Source organism: Trachypithecus francoisi, unplaced genomic scaffold, assembly GCF_009764315.1.
Source record: "Trachypithecus francoisi isolate TF-2019V2 unplaced genomic scaffold, Tfra_2.0 Lachesis_group9, whole genome shotgun sequence".
Taxonomy (NCBI): domain Eukaryota; kingdom Metazoa; phylum Chordata; class Mammalia; order Primates; family Cercopithecidae; genus Trachypithecus; species Trachypithecus francoisi.
Genome location: NW_022681474.1, coordinates 5,872,932 through 5,889,916, shown reverse-complemented (window position 1 = coordinate 5,889,916; position 16,985 = coordinate 5,872,932). Strand labels below are relative to the sequence as shown.

Genomic DNA, 16,985 nt, shown 5'->3' with positions numbered 1-16,985 from the left:
GCTTTTTCTTTTTAGCACTTTTAATATGTCATCTTACTAACTTCTGGTCCACTGTTTCTGCTGAGAAGTCAGCTGTTAATCTTACTGGGATCCATGATGAATCATTTTTCTCTTGCTCCATTCAAGATTTTCTCTTAAACTTTCAACATATTTCTGTTACGTGCGTGGGTATAGATTTCCTTACGTTTATCCTACTTGGAGTTTATTTTCTTGCATGTGTAGATTAATGTCTTTCATCAGATTTGGGAAATTGTCAGCCATTATGTCTTGCAGTCTTTTTTTTTTCCAGTCTTTATCTTTGGTACATGCATTACACACTTTACATGTGTGTTAATGTGCTTAATGATGTGCCATATTTCTATGAGGCTCTGTTCATTTCTCCATTCTTTTTTCTTTCTCTCCTTTAGATTGTAAAATCTCTGTCAATATATCTTCAGGTTCACTTATTCTTCTGCCAACTCAAAGCAACTGTGGGGCCCTGTGGTGAATTTTTCATTTTGGTTCTTTACTTTTCAGCCCCAGAATTTCCATTTTTTAAATCAGGACACAAGTAAATTACGTATAGCCCATTAAAACTTGTCAGTTCAATTCAGGTCACATTTATTTACTAAAGTTTTATAGGTATTTTGCAGATTATTTCACTGCAGTTACCCTCATTTAAAATTGTTTTTGTATGGTGAACTGTCTAGGCTAATTTTTATTTCCATCACTTTCCTACTGAAAGTTAGATTTTAAAATGCTGCCATTTGCCATTTGCCTGGTAGATGTCTATCACATGCTAGGCAGTATGATTTTCTTAAAATTGCCAGTGGCCTCTGTCCTATTTACTGGCACTTACTGTGTTGATTTATGAATGTTGAAGGAAATAAATTTACTTTGTAAAATAATTTCCAATTTTTTTTTATAATTCCAGCCTTTTGTTGACATTCTTTATTTGATGAAACATTGTAATTACACTTTTAATCCTTTAGGCATGGTTTTTTAGATTGTTATCCTATTTATAATTGCTGCTTTCATGTCTTTGTCCAGTAAGTCTAACATCTGGGCCCTCTTACACGCAGTTTCTCTTGTGTGCTGTCTGCTTTTTCCCGTGTACGGATTGCATGTTCTTGTTCTCTTGCACATATCATAGCTTTCTCTTAACAACAGGACACTGTAGATGTTACAGCACTTCTGGGTGCTGATCCTCCTTACCCACTGCACATCACCCCTTCCCCACTGGCTTCTCATTTGTGTTTATTTCCTTATTGATTTAGCAAGAATAATTCAGTGAAGTCTGTTCCCCTGTGGTGCACCTCTGCTGTCACTCCTCAGAGGCCACAGCCTTGAGCTATGAGTGACATTCCTATTTTTCCTTTGTTAAATTACAAAATTCTTCCAGACAGCTCCCTTTCACTGCCTCTTTGCCTGATCTCTGTTAAGTTTCTGGCTGCTGTGTCTCTGTTGTTTTCACTTCCAGCTGTTAGCCTCCACCAATCTTCAATTGTTTGCGCTATTATTTTTGGCCCTGGAGCATAAATTGTCCCCACAGTCTGCTCTGATTGCGGTTGGGCCCTTTCGTAGGAGTGCTCTTTCAGGCAGTCCCTGAGGCCTGCTGTGACCCCAGGAGGACTCTTTCTGGCTGTCCCTTTCCCTGTCCTCTCTGCTAAGCTTTCAGCTGGTCTACTTTGCCATTGTGGAGCTACTGCCTACTCTTAATTGCTCATCAACAAAATTTCTCTTGTTTCTGACAGTGCCTTAGGCTTGAACTTTCCCATACTCTGTTCCAAATAATTAGTTATCCCTAGGGAAAGTTACAGAGCCCTTTGTTCTTGTGACCTCTCTCTCCCTGCTCTGGAGGTGGTGCAGGGACAGTGGCCTGCTTTTCTGTGAATGACACCTCTGGTCTACAAGAAGAGTGCTGTGTGAGCATAGGAGCAACTGGTCTTCTCTCCTTGCCTCCTTGCCTTTTCCAGCATAAAACCTCCACCCAGTGAGTGAGATGGGGTGGGCTGAATGGGACCTAGTACTCTCAGAATGCTACGCCTGGTGTAGAGCTTCCACTCCATGAGTAAAGGCTGGGCTGAGGAAGGGACCCCTCTGCTTCTTGGCCTAGAATAGAGATTCTGCCACAGAGCTGGCAGGGGTGGGAGCTGTGAATTGTCAATGTTGGTAGTCACTCCCTCCCTGGGAGAAACCATAACCCTGTGTGTTTGGAGCTGTGGGAAGAGGGAGCCCCATCTTCTTGGCCATACCCGCCCAGGGTAGAGCGTCCTTTATGCTGAGCTTCAGAGGAGGGGATTTGTACCAGGAAAGGGAGCAGGTTGTGGGTTGTAGCTCACATGCCACGGATTCTTTTTTTTTTTTTTTTTTTTTGAGACGGAGTCTCGCTCTGTCGCCCAAACTGGAGTGCAGTGGCCAGATCTCTGCTCACTGCAAGCTCCGCCCTTCAGGTTCACGCCATTCTCCTGCCTCAGCCTCCCAAGTAGCTGGGACTACAGGCGCCCGCCACCTCGCCCAGCTAGGTTTTTTTTTTGTAATTTTTAGTAGAGATGGGGTTTCACCAGGTTAGCCAGGATGGTCTCGATCTCCTGACCTTGTGATCCACCCGTCTCGGCCTCCCAAAGTGCTGGGATTACAGGCTTGAGCCACCGCGCCCGGCCCACATGCCACGGATTCTTGCTGTTCTTGCTGATGTTTGATAAATCTTCTGGGGAAAAACTATTTCTTCATGTATGTACTTAGGACAATTTCCAGAGACTTTAAGTGGTTGGTTTTTATCATTTTATCTGTTGTGGTTGTTTCACTGGAAAGAGGGCCCACGGATATCCTTATTTTAAAAGTACTTCCCTCGTGTTCCCTAAAATTGTATGAAAATGTTCAGGCCTTTTTTGCTGGTTTAGAATTCAAACATATACTAGGGATGGTCTTTAACACTCTACTTACTAGCACAGCAATCTGGCAAGGACCATCACATGTAGACTGACATCAGATGCAGTCCCTAGGAAATACCCCAAAGAGGAGAGACTTCTGTTTCTGGCAGTTAGGCAGACTAGATTGCTGGAAGGACCCTCCCACCGGGAAAAACCCTGAAATGTATAGTAAGATTTTTAAAAATATATTTAATGACATCAGTAGTCAATTAGCAAAAAATACTCATAAATCAATGACTAAGTGAAAGAGGAAACTCAGAGAAGCGGCAGCATATTGAATGTGGCCTTCCCCTTAAGGATATTTGGTGAACTGAATAAATTCGAGTATCTGTTCGCACAGCTTTCCCAACCATAAGGAATACAAGAAAGTCCAAGGCTTCTGTGCAGTATCTAATAGGAGACCCTTTCCATACGAGCTTGAAACCCCAAAAGGCTAAACTCTCAGTGTAAAGATGAACAAAAAATGTTCTCCCTTAGAAAACGACAAGGAAAACTGCCTATCTCAACACATAGAGCTAGGTAGGGCCGGGGGAATTTCCCTCTGACAATTCATAGCAGTAAACCGTCCCTCACGTGAGATTACAACCCAATTTGATTGTGTCTGAGTGGCCCAAAACCCTAAGCCATGAGGTTAAAGAATCCCCAGCTTGCAGTTTCCTCCAGCACCTTGTAGAGTCAAATGTTAAGTCGTTCTTGAAGCAACCCGTCTTCAATCCAGACCTCAAATTATTCCTAGAAATAAAGTTCCAAGATAGTGAAGCTCACAACCAAAACATCCCACAAAATAGACAAGTAAACCAAGCACCAAGAGTGAGGAATAACAGGGACATTATTAGATACCACCATTATTAGACCTCAGATATTAGCATTATTAGCACACAACAGAAAGGAAGTATAGCTAATACGTTTACGTATTAAAAGAATTTGAAAAGTGAGGCCGGGCGCGGTGGCTCAAGCCTGTAATCCCAGCACTTTGGGAGGCCGAGACGGGCGGATCACGAGGTCAGGAGATCGAGACCATCCTGGCTAATACGGTGAAATCCCGTCTCTACTAAAAAAAAAATACAAAAAACTAGCCGGGCGAGGTGGCGGCGCCTGTGGTCCCAGCTACTCGGGAGGCTGAGGCAGGAGAATGGCGGGAACCCGGGAGGCAGAGCTTGCAGTGAGCTGAGATCCGGCCACTGCACTCCAGCCCGGGCGACAGAGCGAGACTCCATCTCAAAAAAAAAACGAAAAGTGAAAAAGTAACTGATTATGAAAAATGATCCAGCATGTTGATAACATTCTAGAAATGAAAAAATATAACCAAAATGTAAAATTTGGAGATGTAAGTTTAACAGAACATTACATACAATTGAAAGAGAATGTGGTGAGCTGGAACACAGATTTTGGAGTTGATGCCCAACTGAGAAACAGAACATGAGAGGTTAAGTGACATGGACTAGATCTAACTAAGGTCTAGCTAAATTCCTAGTGGAAAGGAGAAAGAGGATGGGGGAAAGTCAATATAAGAGCAGCTAATAACCGAGAACTTTCCAGAACTGATAAAAGGTAGAAACAAAAATCCACATATTCAGGGATCCAGATGAATTCCAAGCAGGGAAAATAAAAATCAATCTAAACTTGGAAGCACCATAGTGATAAATGCAGAACACCAAAGACAAGGAGAAGATCTTGAAAACAGAGAGAAAAACCACCCTCCAAGAAACAAAATCTCAGTGCCTGACATCTCAACAGTAATAATGGAAGTCAGAAGTCCATAAAATGTGCTTAGAAAAACCTGTCAATCTCAAATATCCAGGAAAGAAATATTTCATGAACTAGGATAAAGACGTAATTTTCACACAAACTAAAGCTAAAAGACTTTTTCACCAATAGACCCTCAAAAAATAAAGCTGTATTGGATATAACTTCAAACTAAAGGATAAATAACCCAGATGAAAGAAGAATGAATAATAAGCAAAGGAAGTGGTAAATATGTGGGCAAATCTAAATGTGTGCTGTGAAGAATAAGTGCTGAATAAAAATCTGAAAACCAAGCTACAAGTAAAATGCATGAATATCCCACACCTGGGTTCAGAGGGGGCTCCTCTGCCTTAAAGTATTCTCAGATCCTTGAATTGTTCTGGCAAAGAGCAAAGATAAGTAACTTTGCTTTTCATAAGTTAAAGATGACTTAGTTTTTATGACCATATACAAGAGAGTAGAAATACTATGCATGACTTCCAAAGTAGTAGAGAGGGGAAATGGAATTGAAAGACAAACCTAGCTGGCTTGGTGGCTCACACCTCTAATCCCAGCACTTTGGGAGGCCGAGGCGGGCGGATTACGAGGTCAAGAGATCAAGGCCATCCTGGCCAACATGGTGAAACCCCATCTCTAATAAAAATACAAAAATTAGCCAGGCATGGTTGCAGGCGCCTGTAGTCCCAGTTACTCGGGAGGCTGAGGCAGGAGAATCACTTGAACCTGGGAGGTGGAGGTTGCAGTGAGCCAAGATCATGCCACTGCACTCCAGCCTGGGCGACAGAGCAAGACTCCATCTCAAAGGACAGCAAGAAAGGAGAGAAAAAAAATGTAATATTAGCAGAACAAATAGGACAAAATCTAAATGCCCCTACTAAAAGACTTAAATTATAAGGCTGTGTTTTTTTAAACCTGTCTATATATTAGAGATGTAGCCAAAATATAAACAGATAAGTGAAAAGATGGCAAAAGATATCCAGTGCAAAAACCCAAAAAAGCTGGTGCTTTCTTACACCAAACATCATACAAAACAGACTTCAGGGAAAAATTAGAAACAAAAGCTTGCCCCAAAAAGGTTTATTTCACCAGAAGATAGGATCATTTCCAAATCGATGCAAGTAGGAATCTCTTGCATAGAAATATACCTTCAAGATACATTTCCAAAAATAAGCATGTTTACATGGAGTTGGAGTGACAGACGTTCATATGCTTCTTCCAGTAACTGACAGATCAGGCAGACTAAGAAATGTCTTACATTTAAATGTTTTCCATTTTGAAAGTTTACTGAAGATATTATGAATAACTTTATACCAGTATATAGTTGAAAACAAAATACAGCAATTTCTAGAAAGCAGCAACTTAATAAAACGGATTCAGGAACGAAAAGAAAAATTCAGTCATCCTATTTATTAGGGAAATTTAATCGTTATTTCAAAATATTCCCATGAAGAAATAGAAAGTCCAGAACATTTAATTGGCACGTGCTACCGCAAACTTAAATGACAATTAATTTTAATCTTACAGAGTCTATTCCAGAGAACAGAAAAATAGGAACCCTCTCCCAGTCATTGTATGAGGTTAGCAAAACCTTGGTAGCAAAACTAAAGACAGTACAAGAAGGAAAAATAAAGGCCCATCTTACTCTTGCACATAGGTTTAAAAAAAAAAAACTAAGCAAGATATTGTCCAATAATGAAGCCAAAGAATGATTGCCAACTTCGTTATGTATAAATCTGGCTGGGCAGGCCTCCCATTCACAGATTTCCCCACCATCCAGCAGTGAGTGTATTTGCTATATTGGCAAAACAGTGCTATGATGATTTTTTTTTAACCACCAAATCTGTCAAAATTGCCACAAGGACAATTCCCTATGTCCTTTACCCAAAGCCTCAAGCACGGCTCCTCACCTCCGTCCAATGAGATGATGACAGAAGGATTTCCAGTCTTCTTGGCTGTCACTCACCTCATGTCTTTTCTCCCCTTTCCTCTGTCTTCCTTTTGTTTTTCAGTGGCTGCTTCAACCCCAAACTCCACTGCTGGTGCAGCCATGAACTCCTTGACCTCTCTTGGGACTCTGCAAGGACTGGCTGGAGCCACTGTTGGACTGAATAATATTAATGCACTAGCAGGTACCATCAACAGTGAGTATTTGCTGCTCTGGTGGACAGCCTTCCCCCAAATTCTCCACAGAAAGTGGTCAGCCAGAAATGACCCGAAAAAGGATATGCCACGGGGAGAACTAAAACTTGGGATGGAGGAGCACATGCTTTGATAGGCAAAAGCTGCCTACACTCATTTTGCCTCAGAAAACCCCTGACCACTCTCCACCCCCAGATTCTCTTCAGTGGGTAGCACCACGCGTGTGCTCATCCATGGGCTTCTGTGGCTGGCAGCTATTTTCAGGTTTCCAGCAGTTTGGTTTGGTTTGCTTTGGTTTCGGTCGGTTCTGTCCTGCGAGGCAGGGTGTTACAGTGGGAAAAGTTAATGGACTGGAAGGCTGGAAGCCTGAACCCAGCTCTGCTGCCAGGCAGCTGTGGGAAGTCAGGCAGACGCTGCTCCCTCTCTGGGCTTGGGAGTCTCCATTTGAGAATGGAAAGTTCTGGATCAGATGATTCTTAAAGGTAGCCTCCAGCTCCAAAGTCCAAAGATTCATGACAATTAAATACGGGAGAAAATTAGGCCTTGGAAAGAAGCAGATGAAACTGAGGGGAGAGGAGTCACTGCCGGAACTGATGTGATCAGAATCTTTATTAAGCACCCACAGGTATGGGTCACTCTACATCAGGGACCATCCAGAGGGACAGCGTTTAGCTGTGGCAGGTTGAAATAGGCTGGAGGCAAATCACTTAGAAAATTGTACTTGGTTCCGAAACATACGGATGGACTCACCAGAGAATTCCTGGTTCTGTCCTCCGCAGGCCACCCGTTCCTGTCATTCTCGGTTGATGGGGGAACGGTGTGCTGGCCAGAGGATAAGTCATGTTTTAGACTCCTGCTCGGTATGGGTTCCTGCAGTGGGGAAACTGATCCTCAGCCCACAGAGGGGACACGAAATTTCCCTGTCCCTCCGTTTCGGACTCCCTGCTTGCCTGAGAGTAGCCAAGCCCAGCAGATCCACGACAGCCAACAGAGCTGCTGATACTGGAGCCCAGTTAGCTACCATGCAGCCCGGGCACCCCGGCACCTGCCCGTTCTCATTTTTCGTAAAGGAGTCCTTGACAGTTGTTGCCCTATTTTAAGGCATGCTTCAATAAGTGGACTGTTTTGAAAGGGTGACCAGGCAGTATAATTTTTTAAAGCAAAATAATCCCAGTAATTTCATACTGTAAAAGCTCAGAATACCTTGCACTGGACTTGGTAGAAAATGAACCTAAAATTTATCCAAATAAAAATTAACCTTTTTAATCCTGAGAAAATAGATCACTTTTAGAATTGGGACATTTTTCAGGTTTTAGTACATCCTTGTATGCAGCAGCTCTAGGAGAAGCAAAAGCGTGGACCGAGCTTTAGCTGACCATACCTCCCAAATGGGATGGCTCGTGGTTAGCATGGAGCCCGTGAACTGGTAGCCGCGCGGCGGCTGCAATGTTGTATTCCAGTTAGAACCGCCTCCAGCTTTGACTTTTCCAGCAGCCAAGTAGGAGCCTCACTGCCTTGACCCCCGTTTCCGGTACAGCTCCTCGCTCTGACCTTGTCCTTCACCTAGGTCGAGGACGCGTGTGCTTGCACACATCCCCTCATGCTGCTTCTCTTGCCCCAGGACCTAGTTCCCCTAAAACAAGGACTTTGATTTGACCGCCTGCCTGTCCTTGGTCTGCAGAGTAACAGGCCAGTGGGAATGGTTGTCCTCCTCAGCACGTGCTCATGACTGGTGTGTGTGTCCTCTCGTCCATGTCCCGCCCTGTCCACGCTGCTCTGCTCTGCATTGCTGAGATTTTGCCATCGTTCTCGTCAGGGACTGCAGAGGGGCTGTGTTGAATGGCAGAGAAACCATGAGTAGTTCTTGTGTGGGGTCTTGTGTGATACACATTTTGCTTCTGGCAAGGACAACAAGTTTAAATTGTTTTGCTTTTTAAAATTCTTTGCTATTGGGTTAATATCAGTCTGTACAGTTCATAGAAAATGAAGAAAGAATGTCATTTCACATAACCCCTACTAGATAGTATGAACCAAGAAAATGTTTAATTAAACCAAAACCAGGCACAAATGAAAATACATTCCTTGTGCCTGGGAAGTGTTACTAATGCAGAGCTGTTTTACAATCTCCAGCACTGACCTAGAGCTACTATTTGCTGCTTGTCTCAAAATATCAACAGAAAACCTTCCAAGACAGAGTATCCTCTTTCAGACCATTCCCTCTCAACAGAGATGATTATGCTAGCGGTTCCACTGGATAATTCCTAAAGAAAGTCATCAAGCAGTGGTTACCTGGACAGAGTCAGCTTCTCAAATAGTTGACAGCAGCTTCCGTAGCACCGCTGTTAATCCCACCCCACTGCAGCAGCCGTTATCTGTTTCCATATGGAGAGTATTCAGGTGTTCTGAATAGAGCCAACTCTCTCCCACTGACGCAGCAGCCAGCCAGAAAGCAGGTAGATGACTCACCAGAGCCTACATTTTACCCTCTTTCCTGCTCAAGAGCCCAACACCTCTCCCAAAAAATGAAGTTTTTAGTCAGTAGACAAGTAGCTAAATTATACTGTTTTGAGTTGGATGTCCTTTTTATTCCCTTATACATTAATGAATCGAAGGGCTAAAAAACAGTACAGCACCCTAAAAATGTAAGAATCATCAAGATCAGAAGGAAGACATGTGATTCACCATCAGAGTGTTCACCTCTGGATTTTTTCAGGGTTCCCTGAGCATGTTTTATATATTAACATCTGAACTAAGGTGAAGAACATACTTTTTCCACCCAAGAGTCTGTATCTGATTTTATGTGTTTCAGTGTATGTCAAGTGGCATCTTTATTTTTCCTTGTTTTATCGCATAATTCGAATGGCTTCCAAATGGCTTACCATATAGTGCTTAAAATTATGATTGTTTTAATAAAACCAGCTGCAGATGCCTGGTGAAAAGCGTCTATGGAAATATTTTCCGTGAGAAGATGCTCCGGGCATATTTTTGTGGCTTGGCACTACTTGCATTGTGAAATGACTATTTTAATCTGTATTCCTAATATTTATAGTTTCCACAGCCCCACACAATGTGTGTGCCCTTAATAACACAGGCAGGTATATAAGTGACACCCAGTGTACACAGAGACATCTTCATCTACCCTGGTTCTAGACATTTTATATTTAGCTTCTCATTTATCAGCTTGTAGCGTAGAAGGATCATCTGTCATCTATACAAAAGAAAACTTACCCCAGTGAAGTGGTTACAAATCTGTGAGAATATTAAGACCTTCTCCCTTTTTCTTTGATTTGGGATAAAGCCTAGCAGGGCAGCTTGCAGTCAGTGTGGTCTGCTATGGCACTTGGCTTGTGATTCTCCTTTTCAGTGTCATTTCCTTAGTGCCCCCAACAAAAAACATTCATGCTCATGTTTATGGGTTAGTCCTTCTGTGCCATGTTAACAGATTCAGCATCTCCCACCTCCTGGGTCTCTGTCGTAGCCTGAGGGCCTCTGGAGAGGAATGAGGCAGAAGGCACTCCGTTGTCAGGCTGCGTGCCGGCCCTCCCGACGGGCCAGGTGCAGAGGCCTCCCTGCCGAGCACTGCCACACCTGTCACTTGCTTCCAGCCTTCCTCGTCTAACTAGCATGCATGGGAATGGAGATGATGATAATAAATGAGAGGAAATGGCTGATCCATTGGGCCATTTCAAGGAAAAGCCCTATTCTTTTAAGTGGAAGCATTTTATTCAACTTAACTGTCTTCACAGCTCTGCTTCTGTTATCCAGAGGTTTTTAGAGGAAATCAGGTACCCACAGCTGGGTTGACAAACACTGTCTTTGATACAATTAACCCAGAATAACATCAGGTCACTCACAGGAACTATTCTCAGAGGTGGAATGCTGCCTCTGATTGTTCTTCAAATCCTACCATGTTTTCAGCTGCTTTTCCCCCCTGGACCTAGGAACCACCCTTCCAGATTTTCCATGATAGTTGTAGTTTAAAATATTCTCAGTGTGCTGGTACTTATTAGAACTTTTTTGTTCACATGGATGTTTATACCATGGAGGAGGCGAGCCCCTGGCTGGAGAGGCCAAACCCTCCCCGTGTCCCCTGACTCGTCCCCCTTGAGCATCTGCATCCCTTGCTCATGGTACCGCCTCTGCCACCCCCCACCTTCCCCAGGAAAATAGGGCCGGCCACAGCTGTCTCCTACATGCACAGCACCAGCAGAAGTAAAAACGACCCTTCCGGAAAGCAGATTAGCTCTGAGGTGTAGTCCAGAGACACAGCCAGCCTTTGTGAAGTGGAACCAGGAAAGAAGGGTGTGGCTGGAACGTCACTGGCTGGAGCTCCAAGCCTCACAATGCCCTCTGAAACATCCATCCAGTATTTCAAGAGCAGGAGCTGCATTCTGCTTCTGCGTTGTAAGAGAAAAACATTTTTGGCAAAAGAGATTTGGATAATTTTTCTGACCTGGAAATTAAAAAACAGTTGTGTAGAGAGAAGGGAGTTGGGTCCCAGTGACCACCGCCATAAAATGCCTCATGTGTATCTGGCGCTCTGGAGAAGCCAAATCATGGAGGCTGCAAATCGCAGGAAGGAGCCCCTGTGGGTCTCACATGACAGGGCCTGAAAACTCCCACCCTCAGCAGACAAGGCATCATGGCAGTGCGATGCTCCCCACCCCTCCATGGGAACCTGGAGGCATCCATCAGAGAGGAGCTGCTGTCTACAGCCCGTCCTCGTCTGGCAGCAAGGCGCCTTTGGCAGCAAGGCCCCGCGTGGCTTCGCAGGCTGCAAGTCACACCCAGAACCTCATGCCTTGAGATGCAAGCAGCGTGGCGAGTTGCCACTCTTCTCCTGTCAGAATTTCCTCCACACAGGCATCTGCATTTCTAAAGGACTGTGCCCAGAGCTCAATCATCTATAATCCACAGCACCTGTTAACAGCCTGGCCAAAGGGAGACCAACAGAATTTATCAGCAGTGTCCAGCCCTTCCCGAGTTATTGTACATACCCCTCTCACCTACCTCAAAAACATGGAAGTTCCTTTGCATCACACAAATAAATAGTGGGAGATGAGGATGAAATAAGAGCACTGGAGGAAGAGAGAGATGACTCTCCAGCCCTCTGGTGGCCACAGTAACAGGGACAGAGGGGAGCACAGTGGCAGGGTGGTGGCTGTGATATGCCAGTGTCCGAGGGGTCATTTAGAGTAATTAGGACAGTCTGCATCCAAGCTCTTTGGACAGCTTTTACTTGCATGACCCAAAGAAAACATTAATGGAAACATTAATGAAAATCTCAATGATTTTCTTGATAGACCCCTTCATAAAAAGAAACAAAAGTAGACACAGCAGGGCCTCAGCTGGCAACACCTCTGAGCTGAGCCTGCACTCGGGAGGGTGCTACTCCATTCTCACGCCATTCACACTCACCTCGCCACCCCTGCTCGGTGTCTGTTCTGAGAAGCACAGGAATACCCGAGGTGAGGCACAATGACAGTCCTCCACTGTTAAGCCATGGCCTAATTCATATCTTACACGTGTCCTTTTAATTGAAGAGGCGAAGTTGGCCAAATAGAAGCACAAGTGGAGTAAACAGAACATTCCCCACCTGCTCCGTTGGGGCAGGAGCATGCTGGGCGTGTGGAGGTCACTCTACTGCCGGATTCCCTGGTGTTTCCAGGCAGCCTTACCTTAGTTGTCCTCCATTCTCATTAGACTTACCTATGTTTTCAGTTAGCCATTCTTGCTGTTTTCGTATATCCAATCTGTAGCCCTACTTTCACTGAGATTTTCATTCATGTTTTCAGTAAGTTCTTCTCAGAAACAGATCTTTTCTTAAAGAATTGTGATCATAAAGGGACCCAGAGGCAATTGTGATTGTCCCCTCTTCCATTTCCTGAGTTGATATGAAAGTTAGCACTCTATAAAGTGTTGCTGGCTTTGACTCAGTATTCAGGGAGAATGTGACAGTCAGCAACCCCAGTAGAGCCAAAGAGCAGCCAGGATACAAGGGGAGAAATCGAGTCTACTGGCCACCATCCCGTTCCCATCAGGTGATAGCCAAGGTCCGGCCTGTAGACACGCCGCTGTCTCCGGCTGACTGAAAAACAGGACCTGGAGTTTCCAGTGGCCGAAACCCCATTGCCACTTGGGCGTGGGTGCACGCACAGAATAACTAATTGCTGCTGAAAACTGAACCACTTTGATACTGAATGAGTAGCTTCAGCTCTCTGCGACTGTGGGAAAGGTCCACATTTCTTCTTTGCCTCAATTCTTCATCAGCCAGGCTACTTATTCCTAAGGTCGTAGTCCCTGGCATCATCATTCAGCTGTTTAGAAAGCCCGTTTTCCCACACTGTAACTCCCGGAACTGCAGGTCCACTGATTGAGAGTATAGAACTTGTCCTCTCCACCATTTCCTCATCACACAGCCTAAAGGAAAAAAGTTTTATTTCATCTTTTCCTCCTCAGCCCTGCAAGCCATCCCATAGTTCCTTAAAAAGCCCAATAAATGGATTTCAGTGTACATATTTTACAGGCCTCTGCTACTAAGGTTTTTTTTTTTTTTAACATGCTCCTAAGTTCCCAGAAGCAAAAGGCGTTTACTTCCAAAAGATAACGGTACTTGCCAGTAGCACGCTGCATGGCATTGAGCTGTCTCGTCTCACTCGTGCCACAGTGCATTTGGATCACTGGCCTAGGGAGTGAGGGTTCTCATGGCTTAGGTCATTTTCCCCCATTGTCATGATTGATTTCTTCATGGTTTCATTTTGAGTTTCCTGTCGGTGTAATTGTGTGCTAGCTGCATGTACTTGCTGTTGTATTGTGTCAAATGATTCTCTAACTTCCTTTGGAAAGCACTAATGAATAAGTGCTGTTTCTCTTCTCTATTGTTGGGTTTTTTGTAAAGTTGCTCAAATGCTCTCAGGTATGGCGGCTCTGAATGGAGGACTTGGCGCCACAGGCTTGACGAATGGCACGGCTGGCACCATGGACGCCCTCACCCAGGCCTACTCAGGAATTCAGCAGTACGCAGCCGCCGCGCTGCCCACTCTGTACAGCCAGAGCCTGCTGCAGCAGCAGAGCGCTGCGGGCAGCCAGAAGGAAGGTAGGTGCCCAGGCAGGGCCCAGCCCAGCTGGCAGCACTGGCCTCTAGAGCACGGTTAGAAGGTATCGGATTGAACCCATGTCACAACAGAAAGCAGCTGTTGTATGTGTTATTCGTGATTAACAAAAAACCTGAAAGCTGGGCATGGTGGCATACACCTGTAGTCCCAGCTACTTGGGAGGTTGAGATGGGAGGATCGCTTGAGCCCAGGAGCTGAGGCTGCAGTGAGCCATGGTCATGCCTGTGACTAGCCACTGCACTCCAGTCGGGGAACACAGACCCCTCTCTCTCAAACAGCAGCAAAATCCTATTTATTTCAGTCTTTCTCACTTGGTCTTATAGTTACCTTCTAATTTAATGTTTCATCCATCTCTTTAGATGAAGTTCTTGTCCATTGTACATTTATATACCAGTCTGGCTTTGTAGATAAATGGCTTTAATTTTTTCCCCCAGCTACATCTTCTGAAGGGTTATGGCATCTCTGCAGATCTAAGTCCAGGAAAGTTGACCACCTTTCTTGGAATCCCCAAATATCCTATCACTGCTTACCCCCCTCCCATAATTAAGTTCTATAAACTATTAATTTCCCATCAACTACTTAATATTTGCTGCCTATAAAAAATTCCCAGGGACTTCCCTTTCCCAAGTCAGCACAGACATCACCTTTTCCCCTTACACAGAAACTACTTGGTGGTGGAAGAGGATGGATGGCCACTGGCTTCTGTGGGTGGAACACTCTGTCCTGTGTTTGCCAGGGTTTTCGAGTCCACACATCCTTTGAGTGTGTGGCTGCCTCTCAGTAGGTGATGGTTTTCAGGCGAATGATAAAATCCACAGTTAGGATTGCCTTGGTCTTTGTTTAACTGGGGGTCTTCAGGGAAAGCAAGTAAGTGATCGATTGCCTTGCTTCTCTGCCAGTAAAGCAAAATAAACTCCAGGAAGTTAATGGTAAGAATAAATTAAAGCTAATTATGAAATGGTTCATGAGTAAGACCAAATAGGATCATTGGTCATTCTTCCTTTTGATTCCTTCTTCCTTAATTGAAGCTCCTTTAGAGCAAAATCTGCTAAATGATATTTTTTTCTGACTTGGTTAGATATGGAATAAAAAGCCAGAATAGAGAAGCACTAAGGGAGATTTTTTTAAGTTTCTTTCCCTTCTCTGTTACCCTCACCCCATAGTTCCAAACTGCTTTGTCTGAAGTGGGTTTTAAGAGAACACAGCTTAAAAGATACTTATGTATTTTTTTTTTTTTTTGGAAAAGGAAAGAAAAGGTTTTTTATTTGTATGAATAACATGGAGATCACTTTTAAAATGAAAAATATATGAAAGTCCAAGTTACTTTTCATTATGTCAACTTTCTCTTTACTCTTAGCTGTGACTACTATTATAGGCTTTTGAAACATGCACAGGTGTTCAGACAGCTGTGGTTCCCCAGGCTTGTGAAAGAACACCTACATCATAAACATCACTTGTCTTCCCCAAGAAAGGCCTGTGTGTGTTCCTTTGTCTGTGGTCTGAGTACCATGGTGACAAATGAGGGTAGAGAGCAGGACCCTGTAGGACGATGATATCCTCGCACACAGGCCAGAAGGCCAGTTCCCCACATGGTGGTCACCTCTCCATTACAGAGCAGGACCCTCCAGTAAACTATAGAGCGGTTTAGGGATAAAGTCTGGGCCATGAAACAACATGTTTCCGAGGTTTCACCTGAGTTCACTGCCCTCAACTTTCTCACCTTGAGTTTTAGGGGTTACTGCTTAGCGCAGTAATTCCCCTTCTGAGATTAAGATAAAATTGCCCAAAATAACCACTGTCCACTCCTGATTTAAGAGTGTGCGTTTTCAGTAGCATGCTTTCGGGGTTTTGATTTGTTCATTGTTTCTTTGGAATCATCTCCCACCTTCTCATACCTCTCTTCTGATCCCCTTCTCTCCCAGTTAATACGTGCTCAAGAAATTTAAACCATCTTCATATTACTTTAAGTAAAACATAAATTTAAAAGCAAATGATGTCAGGCAGAGCAAAAAAATAATAACAACGATGAATTCCAGATTTTCTACTCCACAGTTCTGTCCGAGGTTGCAAGACCTGGTGTGTTTTTCCCCAGACAGGAAGTGAGCCTCTGACGGCCCGCCTCTGTCCATTACCTGCAGGAGGCGAGTCCCGTGAGGAATGGGGACGCTGGTGTACTCGTACAGCTTTGTTCCTACAAACGTCCCCAGTGCTTTATGCCAGATCAAGTGCCCTGTGAGAAAGATAAAACATGAACACCCCAACAACCAGGACCAGTAGTGAGTGTAACAGAGAATCTAACAAGTGACAGTAACGTGCACCGGGAGAAATCTGATGAAGGGGTGACTTGTGAACAGGTGTTTCCCACTTCTAGAGGAAGAGCGATGACACACAGGTAGAATCCCATTTTTAAAAAAGGTGTTTTGTGTTTTCCTCTTCATCTCAGCCACCTTAGTTGCATACAAGGGAGGTTTTCCATATGAAATTTTTTTTTCCATTTTAGTATTAAAAACTCAGGGCATATACAAAACCAAACTGTTTCTTGGTGATGGAAAAATTGGGGGATCTATTTCAAGAGATGCTGCTGACATTTTTTCTCGGGAAGATCAGGAGCAAAAGGACAAAACCTACTTGTGTTTGTTTACTGGTCTCTTTGCTGGGCATAGACACATTCAGCATGAGCAACGTTCTAGAAAGCTAGGATTGCTCAGGCATGCCCCGTCATCTGTCATGTGCACTGAAACTCTATTTTCTCCCCGGCTTCAGGAGGTGAGATGTACTTCACAGTTCCAACTGGGGCCCAGTAACCCTCATTCATGCATTTGGATCTTTTGTGCAGTAGCAACATGAAAGCTGGTAGCACCAAATCTGACCAGCAAACATATCACCAAGGATGTGCACACACAGCAGCACTCAGAACATCCCTTTCCAGTATTTGGGTTTTGCATCTTTTCATGTTAAATTTTGATTCTCTTAAAACCAGAAAACATCTGGGGACCCAAGGCCCCCTACAATCGTGTCCCTTTAAAATAGACTCCTTCCCATGCTCTAGAATATGGATATGTCCAAGGAAATG

General features: G+C 44.1%; 1 protein-coding gene and 1 pseudogene across 25 annotated transcripts in view; one reads left to right on the top strand and one right to left on the bottom strand.

The window, feature by feature from the left end:
• Positions 1-16,985, top strand: part of CELF2 (CUGBP Elav-like family member 2) — a 540,282-nt gene that overhangs the window by 511,622 nt on the left and 11,675 nt on the right. For 9 of the 25 annotated variants that reach the window (XM_033209735.1, XM_033209726.1, XM_033209725.1 and 6 more), the window contains 2 exons: positions 6,668-6,787; positions 13,714-13,893. In XM_033209735.1, coding sequence (XP_033065626.1) covers positions 6,668-6,787; positions 13,714-13,893 — 300 coding nt within the window. Of the gene's footprint in view, positions 1-6,667; positions 6,800-13,695; positions 13,894-16,985 lie in introns of all 25 variants that reach the window. The other 16 variants (XM_033209719.1, XM_033209718.1, XM_033209723.1 and 13 more) reach the window with 3 other exon arrangements.
• On the bottom strand, positions 10,927-12,386 carry LOC117082751 (annotated as a pseudogene).